We start from the raw sequence: 26,219 nt of genomic DNA, 5'->3' as shown, positions 1-26,219 counted from the left end.
ACGGTAGCCCTTGAATCCCCTAAATAAAATCCCGAAAAATAAACACAAACAATATAGTTTTTAAAGGTGTTTTAATTATTACTTTTGATTATTGACAGACCATTGATGAAGAGAGGTACAGGTATCAGTATTCAGGAAAGGCTGAATGCAGTAGAGCAGCAGTGAGAGCACTTTGGTTAACCGTGTACCAGAGAGTGTGGGTTTCATCAGCACAACATATTCACACTGCAGCACATTACTGTGTAAATGTCATGATAGGAAGAAATGCAGAAAGAAAGGCAAATGATACAACTGCTTTAAAATCTCTCTCTAAAAAAAACAAGTGCAGTTCTGCATTTCTCCCTTCACATTAGTAACTGAAAATCAAAATTACTGTCTGATTTTGCACATAGAGTGGCATCTTTGTCAGAACTGATAACGAAGCAAAAATGATGGTTTCTATTTTTTCCCCACAAATGTATATTTGACTGTGTGGATTTATCTAGGTGAAACAACATCAGGTAAAAATGATACTATTCATTTCAACTGTAGTTTTTTTTTCTCCATTTTGATCAGATGATTGAATTCATATTTCTTTTTTTTTTCTTTTTTTTGCCTATTGACTGTCAGGCATGATTCTTTTTGTTTCATTTTTTTTTTAGTTTCTTTTTTAGTTTTTTACAATTGTCATATATTTACTACTAGTAAAGAAATATACTGTATTGTGAACTATCAAAATAAATAAAACTGTTATTTACATAACATGTAAACAATACTTGAACACTAAACATTTTTTATTATAAGAATAGGCTACTGTATGTCTGTCATGCTTTCATCTAAATAAATGAAGTCATGAATGAGGTTTACAGAGCTTAAACAAGTCCTCCTCCATCTTGTAACTGCTTTGCACGAGTGCTGCTGGTTTTCATCCGTCCTGCCAGTGTTTCTGTCATCTTTAACTGTAAAAAGACTGCAAAACGTTTGTGTAAATAGGCACCCCTTCATACCCATCAGTAGACATTTAAGAAGCATTTGGACCACAACAATCATACCGTTCTTAAATGTTGGCATAAAGGTGCATCTCAGTAAATCAGAATAAAAGTTAATTTATGTCGTTAAAGAAATTCAAGAACTGAAAATATACAATAAACTGAGGAATATGTTTAAATAGTTTATTTCTGTTAATATTAATAATTGATTGTTGATCATTACACCTAATGAAAAACTCCAATCCTGTTGTTTAGAAAACCAGATTATCACATAAGACAAATAAAAAAAAATGTTAAAAAGGAAATGTTATTTTATGAGAGTCCACACAATTATATGGAAATACTGACTTGATAGTTGTCCAGCCGACCAACATTGACACAAAAACCAGCACTGAGTGAAAGATGGCTTTAGACACAGTGCTGTATACAAGAATACAGATGGAAAATTGAGTGGAGGAAAAAAGTGTATGGGGAATCTTAAGATGATTTTGAAACAAAGTCCATTCAAGAATTTTCCCTTCCCTCTGCTGAAGATGCTGATGACTGTTATAAGCAGGACCTGGTACTTATCCATGCTGCGTAGATTTCCAGTACCATGTTTACTGAGCATGACGACACCAAACTTGGTCAGAAAACTCGCCTGACTTAAACGTGAAAGAGAATTGATGAGATATTATCAAAAGGAAGATGAGAAACACTATTTCCAACAATGCAGGTGAGCTGAAGGCCACTACTACATCAACCTGTGTTTCCTGAATATCTCAGCAGAGCCACAGGCTGACCTCCTCCATTACACGCTCCACTGATCTAGTAGTTCGTGCAAAGGGAGCCTCTGACCAAGCACTGAATTAATACTTTGTAAAATAGCTACATGGATATTCTCAGTAAGCTGTTAAACAAAAATTGTTTATGGGTTTCATGTAATATTAAAATACACAAGTGAAGTTTTCATTTGTGTTATAAGTCATGTAAACATAAGTTTCACAGTTTGAATCAAGTTGACGAAATAAATGAACTTTTCAATTGTTTTCTAATTTGCCGAGATGCAGCTTAATGTTAATGGATTACAACGGCGGCGTTGGTTGAAAATAAAGATCAATGAAGTGTCAGCGCAACGTGAGTGTGTTCAGAAAAGGTGGTTCAGATGTCTGCTACAAGCATTTGGATGCTGCTGTATCTTCTGGTTTAAGATGTTGTGACCATAGCAGGTATAAAGAAGAGAGAAGATGCACCATTATCGTCTTTGTAACATGTAAACCCTGTGTTAGGCGAAGCTCGAGCGGAGCAGAGCTGTAGCACGAGTCTCTGAACATCTTCACAAATTTCTGCTTCTCGTAGCTTTGATTCCAGCGTTGACCAAGTCTACCCCAGCCTACTTTAACATGTCCCAGTTCTATTTCTACATATGTCTCCTTCATTTTTATTCCACTATGCTCTTTAGGACAACAACTTTTTTTTTTTCCTCTATGAAAAAGAGCAATGCGTATAAAAAAATTTAGTAAATAAATCACGATTAAATAAGGTTCAATAAAACATGAACATTGGTCAGTGTTCTCATATTGCCATATTGAGCTGTTCCAGAAGTGAGGAAGTTTCCATGTTTGGCCCGGATCATCACCGAAAGGCAAACAATTCTCGCCCTTTCTTGCTCCTTGAGCTCGACATGTGCTCAGATGAGAAAATGTTCAAAAGAAACAAAAGGAAGTCCATCTTTCCACTTCCACCCCTCCATCAATCTCTCCTCTTGAATTGGATAGATGGATTCAGGGGATTTTAAAAATTCTCTCTTAATTGTCTTTTCTCCACAGTTATCTGCAATGACCCCACAGTCAGGTGTGGGGGGATCACCTCCTTTTCCTCCTCTTCCTTCTCCTCTATACAGGAGGAGCTGGACGAGGATTTCCTCCTTGCTTCTCCTCCTCCTCCTCCTCCGTCTAATCGCTAGAAGGGTGAGCTGGGGGAGCAGACGGTGCTGACCGAGCTGATGGAGACATCATCTGAGTCCGACAGGGGGCTTGGATCCGAGGAGGGGTCGGAGCAAGAGTCAGGGGTCGGACAGGGAGGGTCTGCGGGCAAGCCGGGGAGGCAACTGGGAGGCTCCGGCCGGAGTGCCCTCGCTGTCATTTCTGCGTTCACAGTCTGGATCATCTGCAAAGGCGACGGCTTCACATTCGGGTGGCGTCCTCGTCTGAGAACCTGCCCCTCCTTATCAAGAGGGGTGGCCTGTCAGAGACAAACACAGTAGAACATCCTGATCAGATCCATCATGTGTACCACTGTAAGGGGGACAGACAAGTTTTGCACATGCTGGTCAGGAAATGATTTGTGGTTAGGTGGGCAGTGACAAGAGGAATTACCAAGTTAAATAGTCTGCATAAGGTTTTTGATTTCTCCAAAGCTTTAGCAGGGTTCCTACACAGTTCTGTCATGATTCCATACATTTACAGAATCAAATGTTCTAAGTTCTCATCCGTTTTATAGGTAGTTAAAAAAAAAAAAGTAAATTCAGTAATTCACAATGATTGCTACGGTTGTAAGGCTTTGCATATAACCAGAGAATTGAAGGAGGAGGCATGGAGAGAGGTATTGCTGGACAGACCGATATTCAGATCTGGAAAATACTTAAATAAATATGCTTTTCCAGATATCATAAGAATCCTGCATCAGTCCTTTAATTTCCATAAAACTCGTTCATAAGATTCATCATTATGAACTCAAATATACACCAAAGTAACTAGAAATCAGACACAATGGTTCATCAAACTGCTAATTTTGTTGTTAATTTGTTCATGTGTGTTGTCAATTCCTCTTGCCACTGGTGTCTCAAAAAGCTGCGACTCTCAAGGTTGTTCATATGTCAGTGGGTGGGCCGGGCAACAGAAACCAGTTCTTAAAAGAGTGAGCTGGGTTGGAAAGCAACACACATCAAAAACGATCAATATATTCATGCACGCAAGAGTGAAACCACAGGAATTTAAAGACGCAAACAGAGAACAACAGCATTTGTTTGAAGAGGCAGGATTCACAAAAAAACATTCTCTGAAGAAATCACTGTGCCACTCATTTTTGACGTTTTCCATCAAAGATGCAGCTTTGTTCCAGGCAACACAAATAAATGAACACAACACAGGACAGTGCAGGTTAAGCAGGTGTGAAATGTGTGTTCAGACCGAGGGGAGGATGAAAGGGAAGAAGCAAAAAGCCGAGTACGAACAACAAATCATGCTGAAATAGCAGCACAGCAGTAGCAGCCAACCAGCGGGGGAGCACTCAGCGATGGATGGGACTGGGGCCATCAATTTCACAGACACTATTTTAGCTTGTTTTGAATTCTGACCACTTTGTGGCATTTTTCACATCTCCATGGAAACCTGGCGTACCTTATCCAGTACATAGCCGGGTGCTGGTAGAAATCCAACGACCCAGATCGCTGCATAGAAAAGCTGTCATCCAGCTGAACACAAAGAGAAACCAAACACCAGCACACGTGAGAAAACTTCACTCAGAAAGCTGGAACTGTCTAAAGTGTTGGAGCTACGAGAACAAAAGACCAAAAATTGTTCTTTTGTGTAAAACATTTTAATTGTGTGCGATAGCTGTCAAAGCAGTGGAATATCGGGGTCTGCAGTTGATTACTCACAGAAATGACTGACACCCCCGCGTTGGTGTCGTTGACCTTGAGCCCGGTGTTGAAGTGCTTCTTTATCTTTCCCGCTACAGACAGCTGGTGTTCGTTTTCACACAGACCCTCATTCTACATTGAGCAGAAGATTAGCAAGTCAGCGTTTCTGAAGGAAAGACAGTTCCACCAACTCACAGATGCTCTACTTACAGTAACCCAAGGATGCTCCAGCACCTGCAGGGCAGTGTATCTCTGGTCCACCTCCACCTCCAGCATGGACCGGATCAGATCCTGCAGAAACAAGCAGCGGAGGGTGAGCTTGTTCCTGTGGTAGCACATCATCTTCTTCACAATTACGATGCATTCAGGGGATTGCTCACCTTCGCTGTCTCTGACACGTTGTCCCAGTACGGAAGAGGAAATTCAAGCTGCCCCATCAGTATCTGATCAAAAAGGGCTTCTTGATCCTCACTGCTCCTGCAAAAATGTCCATAATAGAAATCAGATATGAATGAAGTAGTTCTCTGAAAGAGCTATGTCACAGCTAAAGTACGATTTTCAGGTGTAGCATAGAGACATCGAGTGGTGGAAATAAGTGCTTGCAAAACAATAACCCTTGAAAAGAAACATTTAAAAGCTCATTTAAGGTTTTATATAAAGTCCCTGTTCAGAGAACAAAAAATTCAAACAACTCCAATTAAACTTCAGCACAAGAGATCATTTCAAGTTTCTGTCAATCAAAGCTACATATTGGAACCCTGATGCAATAAAAAAACTTCTGTTTGTAGGTAACTATAAGCTTACCCTCGAAAAGGTGGGAAACCACACAGTAGGATGTAGGTGATGACTCCAGCTGCCCAGATGTCCACCTTAAGGCCGTACCTATTCAAAGATAAAGAAATAATTAGAATGAGAAATACTGCTGATCTGCTGAGAAGACAGGATTTCATTTGGCTCTGCAGCCATCCTCACATCTGATCTGAACTAGGACTCTTACCCTGTCTCTGCAATAATTTCAGGTGCTACATATGTTGGCGTCCCGCAGACCGTGTAGAGGGGTCCGTCCACCACCGTCGCCAAACCAAAGTCTCCCAGTTTCAGACTTTTGCTGCCATCTGCGTGTTCATACACCTACAAATTCACATAAAAAACAGTCGGTCTGACTAGAGGTTTGGTTTTAGACAGCTCCACAGAGTGTAACACGGTGCAGTAGGAAAAATGAAGTTCTATGAAAGGGTAATAAGCAGTTAATATATATTATCTGCTGTAAATACTAAGATGCTGTCCTTTAAGGATTAAAGACCAAAGTAGACTTCTATCACCTGAATACATCCAGTCTCAAAATTTAATATGAAAGCTAGTTTAAGAAACTTTTGCCAAAATAATGACTTTGTATTGCGAATAGAACAGGCAGAGCAATACTGGACATGCTACATCCTTCAGGGACCAAGCGAAGACGCAGGACACCACAAATCACCAAGTTACTGTACATGTGTTAACTCACCAGCAGGTTTTCTGGTTTGATGTCTCTGTGCACGATGTTGAGGCTGTGGAGGTATTTGATGGCGTTGGCCAGATTGTAGAGCATCCCACTGGCATCCCTCTCCGTGTATCTGTTGGCAGAGGTGATGGCGTCGAACAGATCTCCCCCCTGCAGACAAGTCATGTGAGTTATTAGGACTGGAACCATACTGTTTTGGGGAAACTGTACTGGCATTTTCAGATTCAATCTTTCCGACTGAGTCGCTTAGTCCTTTCTCCAGGAAATGGTTTTATTCATTGAACAGTGCATGTTTTGTCTGATCAGCGGTTGAAAGGGGTGATGTATGACCCCATTTCTGAGCTTGTTTGAAACTTTTCATTCACGTCTGTAATTTGCATTTCCTGCAATTACGTCTGTTGATTCCTTTAACCGTTTCTCTCAGGTTTCAGATCGTCATATTTTTCGCCTTTCCAGAGCTCAGCCTCTTCTCTTCTCCCATGCTCTCTGAGACCGTCTCTCCAACTGAGCTAAATGGAGCAGAGGACTAAAATAGGACTCCGGTTTTCTGTCATCTAGCACTTTCTCAGACTCTCTGAAGCTTTGGACAAAGTAGCACAAGAAAATGCCAGACTCGCTGTCTGGGTTTGACCTCCGGACTGACAATTGTTTAAATGAGAGCTAGAAAAGAAACCCTGCTCAACTGCAGTGGGCACAGGTCATTACCTCACAGACAAATAGGAAGTAGTGGATAGATATGAAGTGGGAGAAAATGGATAATTGGTTTTAATTATTTTCTTGTTTTTGACAAATATAAAATCTGAAAAGTCTGGCATGTATTTCTATGTGCCTCTGCTAGTTTATGGTGTTGTCCTGTTGGAAGGAGTACCTCCATTTCAGTGTCAAGTTTTTTGCAACTTCCCAGGATCTTCTAGCATAATTTATTGCAAAGGATTCCCACAGGATGGTGCTGCCACCACCATGTCTAACAATGGGTGTCGCGTTCAGGGCCTGTCCTCCATACATAGTTTTAGTGAATTTGTACATTCTTTCACATGTTTACTCTATGCCTTATATGAGCTGTGGAGAATTTCAAACATAACTTCTGATTACTTTGTTTCATTATTAGTCAGTCTAAAAGGAACCCAGGATCTAGATAACCTCCTGTCTTACACTGGCTGATGTTAATTTTTATAATCAATAAAACTCTGACTAACAACAATGCATTCATAGCATATTTTTTTCCCCAAATAGATTATTTTGCATCACTCCTCAGTCAAAATGACATCATGCTTTTACAAAAAAAAAGCATAAATTCTCCAAGGGTTTAATTTGGTAACATCCCTCCCGATATCATCTCAAATTGTTTTCTGACTGCTCCCTTAGTTCAAATTAAAGTAACAAACCCAAATCAGAAGCCAACAAAAGAACCCAGAAGAAATACGTGATTACTATCATCTTATTCTGCATTATTTGTCTCTCTCGCTCTGGCAGTGACTATGTTCCACCTCATTCATCCCCAGCCTCCTCTTCATCCTCCTCCCTCTTTTGGACATGGTAACAAGTGCGCACATTTCTCCCACAGACTGGCTCACGTCTATATCCTGTAGTACTCCATACAACAGAACGAACAGATGGATTGCATTCCTGGCTCCTGAATTATGCACAAACATTTCTCGACTCATGAAGCAGGAGAGAGAATGAAGGATGCGAGCACAAGAGCGCCTGGAGCCAAGGAGAGATTCTCTCCATCTCATGCTGCGTGACTTCGTCATTCGTTGCGCTGCTTGATTGCTACGCCTCTGTCTCTGTCGTCATCTCAGCTGCTCCGCTCAAGATGTGGATCAGCATCATGTGCAATAGAATATGCACTGAAAACTCGGTTTGGTATCCCTAAGCAGAGCAAATGGCCATGAATCTGTTCACAAGACAGCTGAACTTCAGGATTTGTTGAAGACTGGTAGAAAGAAAGCCCTTTTTGGAAAAGGAAAAGACCAAAAGAGGTGCTGTTTGCAGTTTGCCACAAGTCCTTTATGGATGGAGTTAAATACAGGACAACCCTGGAAGAAAATGTTTTAAAGGCTGGAATATGGAGGTTCGCCTTCAAGGAGGAAAACCTACATCTACATCTAAATCTAACCTACAGCTAGAGATACAATGGAATTGTTTACAGCATGTTTCAGTACTACAATGTCCCAGTCAAAGGCCAAACCAAAATCTAATTTAAGAGATGTGGCAAGGTGAGAAAATTACTAATGCTCTTCATCCAGACAAACTGAGATTTGGCTATTTTGAAAAGATGAGTCAGAAAAGAAAACATTTTTTTTGGACGTGCAAAGTTGGTAGAGATGTACACAAAATGCATGCCCCACTTTTCAGATTTTTAATTGGTTAGTTAGGTAAACCATTATTTCCCCAGGCAAAACATTAAGGACGATTTCTTTGCAACATTAGCCTGAAAGCACAAAACTAAAGGAGAGAGGTGGACAACTGCAGTTATAATTGCAAATAATAATTAAAATAGAAAAATAGTTAAAACTAAACCTTTGCGCTTCACAATTTTGCCCTACTCTGTGTTGACCTATCACACAGATATCCTAATTATTTCCACTTAGGTTTGAGGCTTATGTGTCAAAATATGAAAAAATTTAAAGACACTGTATAGACTTTAGTCAATATGAAATAAACATACCTTGACCAGTTCCATGACCAGGTAAAGCTCATTATAAGTGTCCACTTCCTCAATGAGTAAAACAATATTTGGGTGCTTGACCCTGCGGAGGATGGCCACCTCATTCTGAATCATGTGTTCCTTAGAGCAAACAGAAGAACAACTAAGTGAGATGTTTGAATTAATAAAAGTAGATTTATTAAACCAAACAGGCTAAGCAAAAGCATGTTTGAAGCTTAACAATATTAGCTTAAATCACAGTCCATGCATGATGCTCTTTATGAAAACTTCTTTTCCATTACACAGACATTACAGTTTCTCTCCTTGACTGGACACAGTTTAAATTCAAAAGTTGCTTTCAGACATTTGTTTACCTTGCCTCTGCATTTGCCCTTGTTGATGATCTTCAGAGCGTACTCCCTTCCTGTAGAGAGCTCCACGCATTCGCGCACAACTGCAAAGTTCCCGTCACCCAGCATCCGGCCCACCCTGTAGCGGTCCGATATGTAGGACGGCACAGCAGGAACTTCGTCCTGGAGAATCTCAGCTGCAGGCGCGGGACACAAAAGGTTCAAATCTGCTTACAGACTAAAAAATATGTACCACTTTATGAAAATGGTCTGCAGAGCTCTGAGTAAAAAAAAAAATAAAAAAAAAATATTAAGATGTCATGTTAATTTAGAACATGTTCACCCTTTTCTCCAGATCAGTATTTTTTTTTTCTCTCCAGATATTGAAGCTTATAACTGAATAACCTTTTTACACAATATAAAACAGCATCAATATTTTACAGTAAAGCACCAAAGGAGGGAAGAAGTGGTGAGAAACCATGTTGAGAACAGAATGTACAAATCAGAGAAGCATAAAGAAGGTACAAAAAGAGGCATCAAAGGTCACAAAAACTGACTCATTCAAGTTTGACATTTGAACGAGTCAAGCTTTTCCTTAATTACTAATAAATGAAACAATTTTCCAACATAAATGATCCTCACCTTCAGGATTGATGTCATTGCTGTCTTCCGCTGGGCTGGAAACCTGGGCGGAAGACAAAGAGGTGGAGGAACCCAGTGACCCCTGCAAAGAGGGAGAGAAATTCACTTTAAAATGATTTTATTCCATAAAACACATGATGCATGATTGAAGCTGCTTCAATCATGGATGCCTCTGTTCATCACTGCTGCTTCTCACACAAAACTAATAACAGCAGGTTCCACAAGTTAGAAGGTCTAATATGAGCAATCTGCTGTTCTCTAAAGATAAAAATGTCAGGATTTCCTCTGACATGTAACGTCCTTTTATGGAAGCAACAGAACTGCTGCTTCCATACACTTCACAAAGGATTTCAAATGGTATGAGGTGAAAAACAAATTGGCTTCCAAGTTTGTAGGAAAACATTATTTTAGAATGATAAATGTTAGTGCCACATTACTTTGTATGTCCAGTGAAAAAAAAGGTGTTAGCATTTAAACAACTGCTTTCATTGATTGGTTCCTAATAATCCAATCAGAATGAAGAACTAGATTTGAAATTTATCTTTGAATTGGCAGCATTAGGTTAGGATTTTGAAAATCTCTGCTACAAAACAAGTGAAATGTCTGTCCCAGCAAACATCAAGGACTGGGAAAAACAAGACGATGTCCCCAAAATGGAGGCAAGGGTATGACGCTTTGCGCCCAACTTTTTTAAAACTGCCCTGGGTAACTGCCATTATCTCATGTCAGAAACTATCACTGTGTGCATGTGTGTGCGTGTGTGTGTGATTCAGATACACCTCTTTAGTTTTTGCATGACTTCTTTATGACATTTTAAGTCTATAATAGACATGCCATCCATTGAAATAAACTATTAAAACGTCATTGGTATTTCTGTTATATATGTAAATATATACCTTTATTTTTCAAATGAAGAGAAAAAAAGTCAGTTGCAGAAAAATAGTTTTGCTCAATCGATCAAAAATCTCCTAAAGGGCAATCAAATACGTTATGCTGCCCATTGTGCTGCCAAGGACCACAAACCCTTTTCTGTGTCAAAACTTTACAGATTTTCTCGTGAAAAAAAATGACTGACACTTGCACATTGTGAGGATCTTCACTGTCGTTACAGAAACGGAAAAGGCCGTTTTATTGAACTTTAACGACTTTTGTTCAGAACCTATTTACAGAAGTGATCTGCCCTAATTCTTCGCCTGAGTTGCTGTCGGTGCATTTACTCATCTCTGTTGCTGTGACCTGAAAAACACCTATCTGAATGTAGCCATGAGTCAGACTAAAGTCAGATTTATATAATGTTTGTGTTTGGTCGGGCACTCATTCCCAGAGCAAGAAAACCCACTTAATACCCGACGGCCCTGCGGTGCTTTTCATCTCCTCTTTCTGCTCTTGCGTTTTTCCTCCTCCGTATGTCCATTTCTGTTGTTGTGCCCTAATCGTACATCTACGCTGGCCGTCTCATTTCAAACTCCTATCTCTACCCCTCTCTCTCTTGCTTCCTGCCACAGAGGGAAACAAAATACTGTTGCTATGGAGACTGCTCACAGAGAGAGGAGAGCAGCAGCTTATGAAACTTCCAGCGAGGAGACAGAAAGCCTATATATGGCCATTTCCTGTCTGCAGACTGGGAGGTGAGCTCAACCTTCGATGAAAACGCTGTCTGTGTTTTCTGTGAGGATGCCGGTGAGACAGATGGAGCGACAGACAGAGTGAGAGAGAACGGATGAGGAGTCTGTTCTGGGTGATGTTAATCATGATTATATCATAAAGCCCAGCATTCTCCCTGCTGGCTCATTTTGTTATTTCTGACTCCAGAGCTCGGCACTCTTGTTTGAACTGAGTCACTCTGCTAAAAAACACACTTGGCAAAACACCTTTCACATAATTTTTTTTGGACATACTTCTCTTCAAATCTGCAATGGGAGCGCTCGGCAGCTGAAAACTGGTCAGTGGATAAAAGAGAATTAGGGGAGGCTGACTTTAAATGGGAAGCATAATCGCAGAAGCAGATGTGTTGAGGCAGAAATAATGATCTGTTCTGTGGTGGTAAGGAAAGGCTGCCAGCTGTAGAGCTGCAGATTAAAAATGCAGTGCACATTTACATAACCAACTTGGAGATATTTCCAGCTTTGTCCTCTGTGCTGCTGTCTGAATCTGATTAGGAGACACATCCCGAAGCCTTCCTGCTCTCTGTCTCTCTGGCCTCAAAGAATCGAGGCTCTTTTTTTTCTTTCTTTTTTTTTTCCCCTGCAGCCTCTTTGTCACTTTCAGTGCCAGACAATATTAGATGAAGGACTTAACGCCGTTTGTTTTTGGTGGAAAAATGTAATATGATTAAAGGGAAACTGAAGAGTTGGTTTTGTCCCTGCATGACTCTCTGGGTTTAAAAAGCAAACAAGACAGATTAGATTACTGGACTTGTTGTCTAGACAGACAGACTGCCGTTTTTTCTGCTCTGCCACTCAGACAAAGTGATGGGATCTTATCGGGATTTTGAACTTCATTTGCAAAGACTTAATTTAATACACCCAAGACAAATTTTTAAAAGAAACTTAGAGGACCTCAGGTGCGCTTTCTAAAGTAGTAAAATTAAAATCAGCCCAGTAAACTGTAAGTAAGGCATTTAAAATGTCCAATTGTGTATTTCAGTGCATTAGTCAGTGCATGAAAGTAGAGATGATTGATTCTTTTCATTTTTCATGTTTGAAGGCTTATTTTCACATGTAGTGACTAACAAAAACAGACCTCTTTGTTATTTATACTTACAGTCCAAGCAACCAGGAAGTCATTGATTTTATATAAAACATTTTAGAAAGCCTGAACAACAAAAACATAAAGTAGGAATTTAGATGAAAAATCTTCATATACTTGCACTCTAGTTCATGTGAACTGTTATGGGAACCAAACTATAAAACATTATTTGTTGTTTTTCCAGCCCACTGAAAAAGCAATTCTAATGATGCTACACATTTTCACCAGACTTGTTACTAAATGGAGGAAGCTGTAATAATTGTATCTCTTTATATACCAAAAATGCATAGATGAAGAGAAATGTGTCCAAACAGAGTGGATAGCAGCTGCTCTGGGCTTCTAGTTATTAATGCAGAGCTATTCGGCTCAGTTGGGCCGCTTATGAAAAGTTAATTGCAATCATACATAAAAATAAGAAACATAAGGAGCACACGAAGAAAGACCACAAAATGAAAATGAAACGACAAATTTAATGACTCAAACAAATGAAAATGAATACATTCAGAAAAAAAGGAAACACAAAATGGGAACAAATGAGCCAAGAAGAGCTGGCAGCCTCACATGACAGTCACCATATCATGAATGTGATTTATCTCAGAAAAAAGTATGCATGAAAATGTTCTGTATCTCTTTGCAAAAGAGTTATATTAAGGAGCATTGAGTATTACACATTTTAAAATCATTTAAATAACTTATTTTTGTTAATAAAACTTTCAAATCTACAGGTTTAGAAACTAATGAGAGACTAATGTGGTGCAGCCAGTCACATTAAGAAAAAAAACAGACTACTTAATGAAATAAAACACAAAAAGTAACAGGAAATACAGTACAATACAAGGGAAAAAAATAAAACAAAAAACAGTCATATGGATGAATAAGACAATGTTACAAGGTTTAATGGATAATTTCTTCTTCATCTCACAGTTTCTTTCTTTCTCACACAAACACACAAATAAATTAACGATAAATCACCCAATACAAGAAATGAGTGATATGGATGAGGGACAGAGCATGCAACTCAATGGAAATTGGATATGATTGGCTAAAATACTCGCCTAATGAACACTTGAGGAAGACACCTAAGAGTGAAAAGATGGTATATGTGACATCATATGGATGAGAGTCAGCTCATCCAAACCACCCGACTGTCGCAGGTTCTGCAACGTGAACGTCTGTTTCTCTCACCTCCAAGGTGTCGCCATCATGTTTTGTTTTTTCGCTTAATGATTTATTTCTCCCCTTTGTATTTTTCACAGAGCCGTGACCTCGCCGGTTTCTTTCATTCATCTACAGCCGCCTCAGAACGCAAAGCCTGGTGAGGGAGCCTGTGTGGCTGAACGTGTCGGCACATTCAAAAGGAAAATATGAAAGAGAAGTCGACTGCTGTTTGAGAAGCGAGAGGCTTGAAGGGACAATGAGAAGTTTGAACAGAAAGGAGGGAGCGAAGGGAGGAGGTGGGTGACTTTGTGAATGCAAACCACTTTTATAAGCCTTGGCTGCCAGTTTACAAAAATAGGTCACGTTGTGCACAGAATGTGTAAATCAGACAGCAAGTGCATCGTGCTCATCTGCCACCAGAGCACAAATGATGATTTTATGCATAAGTGTTTCTTCTGAAGCGTGCGTGAATGTCTGCTCGGATTCCTGGAGGATTTATGCGTGTCTTTGTAAATACAGTTTTGCATGCATGAAATTTAAAAGATAAAAGCTACTATGTCAGTTTATTATCCTTGAGGAAAACAGGTTGCACTGAACAGAGGAATGTAGGCAGCCTAATTCTGAGAGCTGATTCCACCAAGGTGACATGTTAAAGTGAACCGGAGGACTGAAACAATATGGCTGCATCTAGAATTCTCTTTGGAAATCTATAAAAAAAAATATATGTTTCTTAGACATGTTAAGGTATGTTTTGAGGTTCAACGATTCTTTGGATAGAACAAGATTTTCATCGGGTAACAGAAAGGCCAAAAGGACCACAGCAAAGTTGCGCCATTTTACCTTAAGAGTTCTCAACCTCCATCTGTCATGCAACACACTGGATTTAGAGATATTAGCAGTGTTGTCGAAAGCTAAAGGATCTAACATTCTTTAGGAATACTCATGGAAATTGCTGCACTGCTAGCTATGCTAACCATGGTGATCAATAATATAACTTTTGTTTCACAATATTGGTAAAATCTTGACTTTTTACTTCAGTAAAATATTGCCCTACATTACTACTCAAAGAAAAATCAGAAATCAGCTGAAGAGGGCATCTATTTACAAAAATTGCAGATCAGAAATGACAGCTGTAAGGAGAGAGTACAGATGTACATGATTTTTTGAACCTGGTGCCTACTTCTATCATTTCTCCTGTGGAAGCTATCCACAGGAGAAAGAGGGGATACAATTTCACCCTTTCAAATGACTGCAGGCCTGGGACTCATTCTCGCTCACTCACTGTGAGTGAGTAGAAATGGCTGCAGCTGAAACTGGCACAGGGGAGAGAAGGAATCTCTACCACGGAGCACAGGAAAGTAAGGCGCACGGGCGAGAATTATAACATAATATTGCTGAAGAGTGTGAAGCTGCAGAGTGGAGAGGGGAGATAATGGGCTGAAAGAGGCTTCCACTCCTCCTTCTAGTCAAGCTATTGCCGGCTCAGAGTAAAGTGTTAGAAATTGCAAAACCCAGAATAATCTCTCTTTATGAAATAGGCTCTCAGCTTGTGATGTTCAGAAGAATTTAACTGCTGTTTTCAGTGAACTGTGCAAAAAAAAAGTGTGTTTTACTTTCATTTTCTCATTATGAGTTCAGGCTACGATCACATCTCAGAATAAGCTGTTTTCCTGAGTAATAAGATGGTAATTCACATGTGTAGTCACCAGAAACACAAAATTAAAGCTGAATAACTTCCAACCTTTACCAATTTGAAGTTTGACTCCGGTCTGAAGCAATTCAATTTAATTTTTACTTTGGTGTATGTGTTCACAGTTAAGAAAAGATAATTTTCTATATGAAATTAAAATTTTCAGTAGTCTAAATCATGACAGCTCTCCCTGTTTATTCTCCGAGTGTGTTTGGCAATGTGGGTTAATGTATGCACGTGCCAGCCTGTTTCTTTTATGTCGACCCAGTTCCAGGCAAATGCGTAAGTTCTGCTGTTTGGTTCTCAGTAGCTGCAACCCAAATCTGAGCCGCTCCCACAGCCCTGGCTAACTGCTGTGGCGTACAAAAACAACCGTACCACTGATAGATCCTTCTTGTTTTAACAAATCGCTTGTCAAATGTTGCACAAAACAGAACCTATGAAGCTTCTAGACCTTGTTTTCTCAAATACATTCACAGGCATCTCTGTAAGTACTTATCTCTGGGTATATAAATATTTTATGTTAATGGCATTCTATTTAAACAGTGCAACAAAACTTTTCAAATAAGTCATGTTAAATTAATATGCCCCCGTGCCTTGTGAACATACAGTTAAATAAATATTCTGTTTTTTTTTTGTTTGTTTGTTTTTTTCTAATTAGCTGTGTTTGAGGTGTCAAGGTGAAACAATCCCGTTATGGCAGCCAGTGTTCATTGACTAAAAATTGTATTCAAAGCTTTGAGGTGTGGAAAAATGCAAACAGTCACAGCACGGAAACTAGAGGATGCTCAACTACCTCTCTTAATATAGAAGGGCTGCTTTGTAACATTAAATACTGCGTGCAAGCTACAAGCCAAGCAGAAAGCCACATTCACTGGCCAGCTATATTGGCTTGTTATGTTGCCAATGTTACTGAAAAAATGGCAGAACAGAAGAAAAAAAAAAGAGTAGCATTGTTTGTCTTGACAAAGTCTAAAAAGTATTTCAATTTGCCTAAACGGAAGAAAAGACAAGAAAAAACTAAAGCAAAGTTATCAGAGCAGGAGCAATATCGCAATGAGTTAATATAAATCAAAAAAAGAGTCTCCTGAGCTTTGGTCAAGACAGAAACTAATCCAAAAACTTAATTCTTCTGGAAATTTTTGAATTACATTTAAAAAATAAAATGGAAGGCCCTTCAGCCACAAGGTTGGGGAAAAACTACATGAGCTTCATTTGTACTGCTGAAATCAGTAGCTCTGTCGAAGGAGAAAATAAAAGCTCACCATTATCACTGTTGTACCAAAACGTTCATCTTGACAAATTTAAGTTAAAATATAAGCTCCCAACCATGGGGCTACGAAATCAGAAGGAACAATTTGTCTTTGAATTAAGCATTTTTCCATTGAGTTGCATGTTCTGTCTCTGCATTATACCTTCAATTTGTGCGTCAATCCTACTACTATCCTACCTCATATCCTCTTTAGAAAGTGTTTCCAACAAATGTTTTAATCAGTAAAATGAAACTTTACAAACAGTTGAATTGATGAACTCTTACTACTGTAAAATGTTTTCTAAACCCTTTGCAGAGGGCGTACACATACAAAACGACACAAGATCCGCCCTCGTCATTTTTAGATCAGATGCTGGACAAACTGCTGACTCATAAATCCAGAGATAACTAGAAGCGAGGGCTGGCGCTGTGCGATGCAGCGCTAACACTTGCAGATAGAATTCTCGGCGAGGAGCAAAGAGCAATGCGTCAGCATATGTGCAAATGTGATGGACGTGTTTTTCCGGCTAGTAACACGTGTCCAAACGTAAATGCCTTCAGAGCTTCTCAGAGCAGTACTGGATGCGATCAAAGCTTCACTCCCCACCCTGATCTTAGATGCTAAAGGTGTTGGGATGTGCTGGTTTCTTCCTGTTCAAGTGACTCTAAGATGTAGTTGGCCTATGCTCAGTCACAGCTTTGTCCTTTTCCTGAGAACATAAAAGGAGTGTGTTACAGACTTAAAAGTCTCTAAAATGTGTGGGCTGATTGTGGGTGGAAGTCTTATGTGATTGTGTGTTATGTGTGTGTGTGTGTGTGTGTGTGTGTGTATCTGCTTGTGTAAGCTAGTCCTACCTGGCGTCGGCTGAGGCTGCCTGGGCTGGTCGGGGAGGGGGTGGGAGATTTCCCCGAATGAGGAGTGGACTGCTGACTGGCCGGCGTCCCGTTCACTGGAGGGGGAGAAAAAAAAATGAGAGAAAAGTGGAACACACAAGAGATGAGAAAGGGAAAGACTGGAAAAGAAAAACATTTAAAACCGGACTGGTGTTTTTCAGGGACATTTATAGCAGCCCACGCTTCCGCCCTCAGCATATCCATACACAGGAATGAGACGGAGTAGGAGTGAGGAAGCAGAAAAAGGAAACACTAAAATCCATTTTACGCTTCTTTCACTTATGTTATGTTTTGGTATCTTTCTTTAGCCATGACTCAAACCCTTTCGCTCAAACTATTTGCATTGACGGCAGGAGGTAAGCGAAGGTCGTCCTCATTTTGGACTGCCTGTTCAGTGCACGTGTGACCTCAGCAGTCTCTTTTTCCAGCTGAAGCGCAGCACAAAAAATTCCCTGTGGCAGGATCTCGTTAAACAAGAAAATTATATTAATCAACGTTTCACCTGAGTCGTGCAGTCAGGCAAAATAAACTTGAGGGCATCATTAAGAATTTCACATGGAGATGCATCATGTCAGTACAAAATAACATGCAATTTTGCAATCACAAAGCACTGACTGAATTTAAAATTTGCTGGGCTACAATGCTTTTTTTGCGCTAGTATTCTTTACACACACCTTGTGTGGATCTTAAAGAGTGGAATCTTAAAGCATATAGTCATTCTGGGCAGTGAGATAAGTTACCTGAATCAAACACTGCCACTGACTGTAGCTACAGTTTTTCTTTTCTTGTCTGTGAGACTTTTATGAGATCAAAAGCATTGAAAATATCCCCCTTTTAGTTTTCAGCAAAGTGAAGGTTATACAAACCAAAGATATTAATCAGAATCAGGCTACTAGAACAAACAAGAATGTTAGAGTTTGAAACTGATTATCAAATAAAATCAATAAACTGTGAAATGGCTCCTGAATTTTAAAATGAATGTCAACTTTAGTGGCCATCATTAACGGCTGCGGTTAGCAACGGTAACAACAATATTACGATGCAATAGTAAAGAATGCATGTCTAACTGCTGTAATAGTAAGTAAGACAAATGAGAAGATTTGGCTGAGTTTTAAACACTAAAATAATATTGCAACTAGCTAACCATTAGCTGCTAAAGTTAGTTCTTACAGACGCAAAAGTATGCATTTGCTTCAGGATTATTGACAGTATTACCACTTAACTGAGGGTCTCTCTCACAGTTGGTTTGAAGGTCTGGGCAGACCAATCAACCCTAAACACAATTCTTTAAAGCAAAATTTGAGAAAACGTTACTCTATTGTAGTGTGAAAAGCAGTGGCCGTTTTGATGTTGACAACGCCAGCCGGATTCTGCCAATTTGTTTTGTTTGATCGAAAATTCTAGAATTTGCATTTGCTACCATTGTGCATACTAATTGCATTCTATTTATATGTTTGTTTTTATGGACCCTCGATTGCATTTAATCAACTTTAGTTCAGAATATAAAATGCTTAAAGCAAATTATTCTACAAGGAACACAGATTTATTATTAGCATTGTTAGAGTTGCCATGAAAAATCAAGCCATTTCAACTCATTACATGGAATTTGTTCTCCTTTTACTGAAAGCATTGCTATAGTCTTCATGCTTGACCTTTCTCAATTTAGGGAATCACAAACACTGGGCACAGAAGACGGCAGAACATTTGAGAAAATTATTCTACATTGATTAGTTTTGGATTTGTCGACCTTCTTCTCTATTTGTGAAAACAAATAAAAGGCAACCAAATTTATCACCTCTGGATCTGAATGTCACACCCCTAAATGCTATAAATTGGAGTAGATACCGGTTTGAAGCAATTTTATACAAACTCGATTTATTGTGCAGTAAAGGTCTGTTGTTTGAAGAGAAAAAATAGGTCTGTTCCTGAAGAACTGAGGCGTTATTCAGGAAATAAAGTAAAATAAATAAATAAATAAATCACTAAAAGGTATTTATGAATCTTTGTCGCTATCAAGTCCCCCTCTGCGCTCCGTGTTTTACCTTTTTCCACACTTCTGAACCTTATTTTCCCACTAATCTGAAGCCTGAAGATTGCTAAATGTAGACAGCATAGATTTTCACAGTCAATCCCTTGATGCAGCACACAAGCTTTTTTGTGAATGCTTTCTTTCGATGATTCCCTGAGCCTCAGCATGAATTGGACAATAAAAGCATCTTCAAGGATACATTTTTGTAGTCCAATTCATGCCTAAGAACTTTGTGAATTATTCCACATTAAAAGGACATGAAGCAATCGGTTGATGGCTTCGCCATTAAATTAATCTAACGTTCATATTTTTTATTTTTTTTTACACGTGAGGATAAATTAAAACGATAAGTTGTCGGTGCGGTTCCTTCATTGATGAAATTCAGCATCAGCGTTAGACAGCGAAGCCCTCCTTTCAATTACTAAACGATATTAGCCTACAGCGTTAATGTCACCGATTTATTTTATACCAAAAAACAAAAAAAAACAACAAAAAAAATCGCTTTTAGTAAAGCTGTTCGTCAAGGTCAAATATCGGGGAATAGAACATCTATTAAACTGTATCATCCGGATTTTAACACATAAGTTTCGGGCTTGAAATGGCAACAAAAACGTCGGCTGAGTTTCCTACCTTCCACTTCCAGCATGGTGAAAAAAGCACAGTGTTAATCCAAAGTGGCGAAAGGAAAGGAACAGCACCTTTTTTTTTTTAACGCGTTCCGACCGAGTGTGTGTCTGGTAGTAAACTGGTGTGAATGGGAGACGGAGCTGCGCTATACTACACGGAGAGGCGGAGAGGCGGAGAGGCTGCTTGCGCAAACTCTGACGCGCACGGGGAGCGGAGGGAGAGAGCGAGAGCTGGCAGAAGAGAAAGGAAGGACGGGTAAAAAAAAAAAAAAAAATCTAAAATTGTCATCTTTTAGTGCTGCTCGGTTATAGTTACCCATAAACTTACGCTTTTATTTAATCTGGAAGCAAAACGGAATGACGACCAGGTGGATTGAGCTTAAAGCAATGGGTGGATACTGGAGTGATTCAGAACAGAGTGTTCTAAAAGCTGTTTCTTCATAAAGAAATGTTCTATTTATGACCAGAAAACCCACCCAAAGCTTCAGCTGCTTACTCAACACCTCCATTTTCGCATTCCCGAAAAAACAAAAGCAGTCCACACTATAAAAAGGAATTTCTAAAGGTAATGGATATTGGTAATAAAATGATCAACATTGTAAAATCTAATATTAACTGTTTTTGACAACAAATCCTACAAAACATTTTGTTATTTAACTGAAGACGTTGCTTCAGTTAGCTGCTATTCTCCTTCACTACTGCAGTTAAATTGATATATAGTATGATGATAATTACAAGCATGCCTCAATAAGTTATAGTTGTATATGAAGTTCATTTTAGTAATTCAATTTAAAAATGAAACTCATATAACTCATGTAAATTTATTATAAGCAGAGTTACATATTTTATACTGTTATTCTTGTTAATTTCGATCTTTGTGGCTTAAGAGTTAACAAAAACCCAAAGTTCACTGTATCAGAAAATAACATTGCTTAAGACAAATAAAATGAAAAGTAATGTTACAGTGATGCTATAGCTAGGCAGTCATGACTATTGACACATTATACAGTAAGGATAATCCAGAAAATGCCACTGCCAAAGATGTTCCCATCCACAGAGTGCTGTATTCAAAAATATTGGAATGCAAAGTTTAGTGGAAAGAAAAACTGAGATCAAAAAAGGTGCATGAGCAACAGGGATAATTGAAACCTTGTGAGGATTTTGAGGCAAAGCGTTTTAGAGTTTGGTGAAGTTTCAAAATGTATGGACTGCAGCAGGAGTTCAGAGCTTCAAGAACCACCACTTGCAGACATATCCAGCATACGGCCTACAGCTGTCACATTCCTTACGTTATGTCACTTCACCAGAAAGTTCAGGAGCGATTTATCTGGGCTGAAGAGAAAAATGACAAGAATATTACTCAGCAGCCTAAAACTGTCATTTTCAATAAAAATCAATTTTTCGTTCCTCAAAAATGTCAGGAGCTGAAAAGCATTTTCAGAAGTCAAAAACTACATATCTGGGTCAGATTTTGTACCTCAGGTGGAAAAGTTATACTTATCTGAATATGATGCGGATTTTACCCTGCAGCTGCAGACTTCAGGTGTAAACATTTGCTGGTCTAAGCTGTCTGCTTGAATGCTGCCTTAAACATTTTCATTAGATATTACAGATACATCCTGATTTTACAACCTGAGCAGCTATTACAACAAACGAGACACTAGCTTAGTCAACAGTCCTTAACAGGCTATTCAAAAGTAACAGGTTATGTGATAATTTTTCATGAGGTTGTATATAATGTGCACTCAGACACATTTGAGAGCATTTGTGGGAACAGTTGTTACATAACACATTCTATTATTTAGTACATTAGTGAAAGGGAAGCTCTAACTGCACGACTGATTTTGATAACAATGCCCAAATATTTATATACAGTAAATTAGCAGAAACATAGCACATGAAACTCCTACAAAATATATGCTTCTTTCTTGTTTATGGTGCAGACACACTGGGGTAGTCTTATAAGCCAAGGGCTAACTAAGGAGACTGGATTGTACAGCAGCAATTGCCACTTATGATACTCAAACCTTGGCTCCAGCTGTTCTTGAATATGGCACCTTTTATTAGTTTCATAATTCAGCTATATTTGCAGCTTATTACTGGTACTTTCAGTGCCAGTAAAAGCATGGTTTTGTAAAAGCATGGCATTAAAACTATGCTTAGCGTTAAGAAAAATATGTGACATATTTCTCAGAGATTGAAATGCAATTGATATAAATTCAGCATATAAAAGATATACTTTTATGCAGTTTTTTTTCATTGGCCATCCTTTACTTTCCAAAGTATACTTTTGATAGTAGTTTTACTATTGCATATGCAAAATAAACATATGTGATGTGTGTTGATAATTGTGACACATTACAGTGAAAATTTGAAAAAGCCTAAGATGGGTAAAAAAAAAAAGATGTCCTTCCAGTGACTGTGGAATACACAGAAAAAATATGCAACTAAAATTGGGCTATTAGCAGCCTGCAGCGAGCTCTACTATTTTTAGTGTAATTAAGCCTTTAACATGTAGTTGAAGTGACAATTATGAGTCAGCTGAAGGGTGTCTGACACCCAAGCAGGAATATGACTGTACATCCAGCAGATTAGAGTAAAGCTACAGCGCCAATGTGGAAAATGAAGGCTCAGGCTGAAGTAAATGAACTTGTTGATTTGGGAAATACTGAGTGTGTAACAAATAGCGAAGCACCAAGAGATTGAGATCACACAGTTATCGCTTGATGGAAAAGAATTAAAAAAATAAAAAAATAAACAATGGAGTAACTGCATCAAGCTAAGAACTCCCACAATTTGAGTGACGTGCATTTGAACCACGTTTCATAGCAATTGCAACTGCAAGTCTGTCACATGTGAGGAGAATGAAGTGTTTGCTCTTTCTGAGTCGCAAAATGGCTCAAGTTGAGTCAGACTGGATAAAGAGCATCTGTGAAAATCAATGCTCAAATCCCACCAAATCCTGCTCAGTCAAATTTAGGTCTAGACTTCCAACGCTTTAATCAAAACCATTCCACTATAGCGCCGACTGAATTCTTCCAGTCATTGTCCTGCTGGTCAACCTCTCCCCCAGTTTCAAGTCTTTAGCAGCTTTTAACTGGTTTTCTTGTAGCATGACGCTGCCACCATGCTTCACAGTCAACATCATGCATTAATTATTTATGTCCAGAAAATTTCATTATGGTCTTATTTTATCAGAACACATTGTTTTACATGTTGTAGCTCTACATGACCATGTCTTGGTAGATTAGCTTTAAACTTTTCCATAACGTTTTCCCAGATCTCTGCAACCTTCACAGGGAACTGTATTTATCCTGAGATTACATTGCAGAAGTGGATTCTACCTGCTGCTAACTTGACTTCTGAAGGCTGCAGGAGATTTCATTTAGTTGTACCACAGATTTAAAAATTAGAGTGATTGCTATAACTTTGCAGAGAGTTTTGAAAAGAGTTCTTACAATATTTTGTGTAAAATAGTAAGTAAAGTGTGTGATTTTTTTTAAGTAATGATGAACCAATTGATCCACCCAGCATTATTCTGTTATGTAAGCCACATATTTTCATAAGAGATTAGCGTTGCAATGACATTTAATGCATCACATCAACTGCAACCAAAAATAACAGCTATAATTACTGAGAACTTTAATGGCAAATAAATACAACCAGTAATTGTCATTATGTCACAGTTGAATTTTGAGAGAAATGTTTTCCATGTCTGAAATAAATTGGCACCACGACACATAGATTACTGACTTTTAGTGAATAACCTGTATTATTCATACACATTAATGCGCATTTATGTCTTCTGTGTATGTTCGCCTGCATAAACAGGTTTTATGGAGCACAAAAGTAACAGATGCTCCAAATATAGCACATTTACAGTTCATAAAGTTTCTCAGACAGGATTGGGTTCTCTGGAGACGTACTGGATCTTATTTTTGGGTGACCCCACCCCAGAGGCTTCAACACAAAGAGCGAGATGAGATGCAGAGGTGTCGAAGCGATGCTTGCTGATGACACCATCTGCACTTCTCTGTTGATTTTTAGCAGACGTGAGGCATCGACGGAGGCACAGATGGTGAGATGGGGAGAGGAACTATGTTTGAGTGCAAATTGTTTTCGCACATTATTTTGGGTCGGTGTGTATATGCACTCTCAGCCGGGGTTGTGGCATCATCGCAGAGCGAATATCGAGCGGTGACAGTGTTGAGCCTGCCGACTCACAACCACTGGCAGAAAAAGCACAACATGACAGAAAACAGCAGACACTTTTCCATATTTATTGTCATGTAATTTTCCTTTCTCTACCTTCTCCTTATATAATTTTGTAATCATAAAACATGGGGTGGCTATACTCAAAATGAAATACCCAACAAACAGACAACATATAAGGTTGCTTTATTTTGCTTCAGTAAGAAGAAGGAAGGAGAATTAAATTCACATCTACTGTGAGCTGCATACTGAGAAGTTGTTTGATGCTGCTGGGAACTGATAACGCATTCTGTCTCGTTTCTTGGAAGGCTTTTGTTGTTAAACCTGAGTAGAAAGGACAACGCGTTTTCCTAAACCTAGACAAAAGATAAAACATTCTGACTCGAAAGCTACATTATCTGACTGCTATAGACTCCTATCCAGAAATGACTGTCTCATTTTAAAACATAAAACTAGAGAAAAACGACAAGAACATCTAAAAAAAAAAAAAATCTAACCAAATAAATGATTTTTGAGTTTGTGGATTTCTTTGTTCTTTTCCCAACTATGCATAAGTGCTGTCATACTGGTCCATTTCTAATGTCTGTTTTTTGTTGTTTCTTTGTTTTTGTTTTTTTTATCATCAAATATGACTTTTAGAGTCATAGCATCATTCTAATTTTTAGCTCTCTTCACAGATTTGTTTGTTATCTGGAGGATCACTGTCAATCTAAATCTGATTGGGGGATGAATATTTTGGATTTAATTTCTTGCAACTAAAATTTAAAATATTTACTGTTGGAACCAGTCACCGCTACAATCAAGAAGAAGTACCTACTGTCACACAAATATATTAATCATGACCAAATAAAGAAAGAAGAGAGTGAAACACAAATAAAACAAACCAAGCTTCATCCATTGGGTAACTGGCCTCAGCCTCGCACATAAGGTCCATCATCCAAAAGGAACTCAGAGTCGGGTCAGTAGGCATGTTTAAGTAATCTGAATAAAAATGTGTCACATAAACACTCCAATCGGAATACTCTCATTGGATTCAGCTAGAACGGATTGAAATTGTCATCCGAATAAGAGGTGTGGTTCATGCGATTGAGAAAAAACAAACTTAGCTTATTTGCTCAAATCATATTTAGGCTTCACACTCAGATATTCATCTATATTACTAGAAATGTAAAATTTTGATGAGGGAAACTTCTTTTCAATACATCCATTGAAGTTCTCTCCAACATAAAGAAAGGGAAATATATTCTTACGTTTCGTTGGACCGTATAATTATTTATGTTTTCCCCAAGAATGGGAGCAATGCAAGAACATAGCATTTATTTAAGGGTTACAAACAGATTGTTGTGTTGCTGCAACTGGGTAATAGAAATAACTGTAAAACATTCACTACAAATAGTTTCATCTCATCCACAAAACAAACATGTTTCCAGTGAAATTCTTCAGTTTAACACCTGATTGGATTTACGGAGCTAGTGTGAGTGTGTGAAAAACAGCGTTTGTGCACATGGCAACCCCGACCCCCTCACACACACACACACACACACACACACGCGCACGCCAACGCACACACAAATCTAGTGTTCAGCAGTGTCCAGATTTTGGCTGTAAGCTCACACAGTCATGGGCAATCAAACACTCAGAGGGACACCAGGTGGTGTTTGATGTTGTGCTAAATGCTCTCTGTGACAGATATAATTCACACTGAACAGCTTTTAAAGCTTTTTACTCAGAATTGGTTTGGCAAAGGTTTTAAGGTTTTAGTTGATTTATTTTATGTCTTATTTGACTTGAAAGGATTTAAGTTAGTGTGCTATTTCCAGAGCACTCCGCCATAATAGAAGACAAATGATGGCACAAAAGGACATATTCTTATATAT

General features: G+C 38.7%; 1 protein-coding gene across 3 annotated transcripts; it reads right to left on the bottom strand.

The window, feature by feature from the left end:
- Positions 1-54: 54 nt before the first annotated feature.
- On the bottom strand, positions 55-20,280 carry LOC103140090 (serine/threonine-protein kinase DCLK1-like). Of its 3 annotated transcripts, XM_007555055.2 has the most exons (13): positions 20,135-20,278; positions 17,437-17,531; positions 9,734-9,815; positions 9,116-9,288; positions 8,763-8,882; positions 6,095-6,241; positions 5,588-5,721; positions 5,395-5,472; positions 4,971-5,067; positions 4,801-4,881; positions 4,609-4,722; positions 4,349-4,422; positions 3,092-3,191 (listed from the first exon to the last, which is right to left on the bottom strand). In XM_007555055.2, the coding sequence occupies exons 1-13, from the start codon at positions 20,148-20,150 to the stop codon at positions 3,134-3,136; spliced, it is 1,269 nt and encodes a 422-aa protein (XP_007555117.1). In that variant the 5' UTR covers positions 20,151-20,278; the 3' UTR covers positions 3,092-3,133. The 3 variants fall into 3 exon arrangements, with proteins under 3 accessions (XP_007555126.1, XP_007555117.1, XP_007555107.1); XM_007555064.2 differs by lacking the exon at positions 4,349-4,422 and having other exon boundaries at positions 55-3,191; positions 20,135-20,280; XM_007555045.2 differs by lacking the exon at positions 3,092-3,191 and having other exon boundaries at positions 3,430-4,422; positions 20,135-20,280.
- Between the last annotated feature and the right edge of the window lie 5,939 nt (positions 20,281-26,219).

This window comes from Poecilia formosa, unplaced genomic scaffold, assembly GCF_000485575.1.
Source record: "Poecilia formosa unplaced genomic scaffold, Poecilia_formosa-5.1.2 Scaffold3, whole genome shotgun sequence".
In the NCBI taxonomy this organism is placed as follows: Eukaryota; Metazoa; Chordata; class Actinopteri; order Cyprinodontiformes; family Poeciliidae; genus Poecilia; species Poecilia formosa.
Note: the sequence above shows the minus strand (reverse complement) of the source record. Positions and strands in the feature narration are given on the sequence as shown.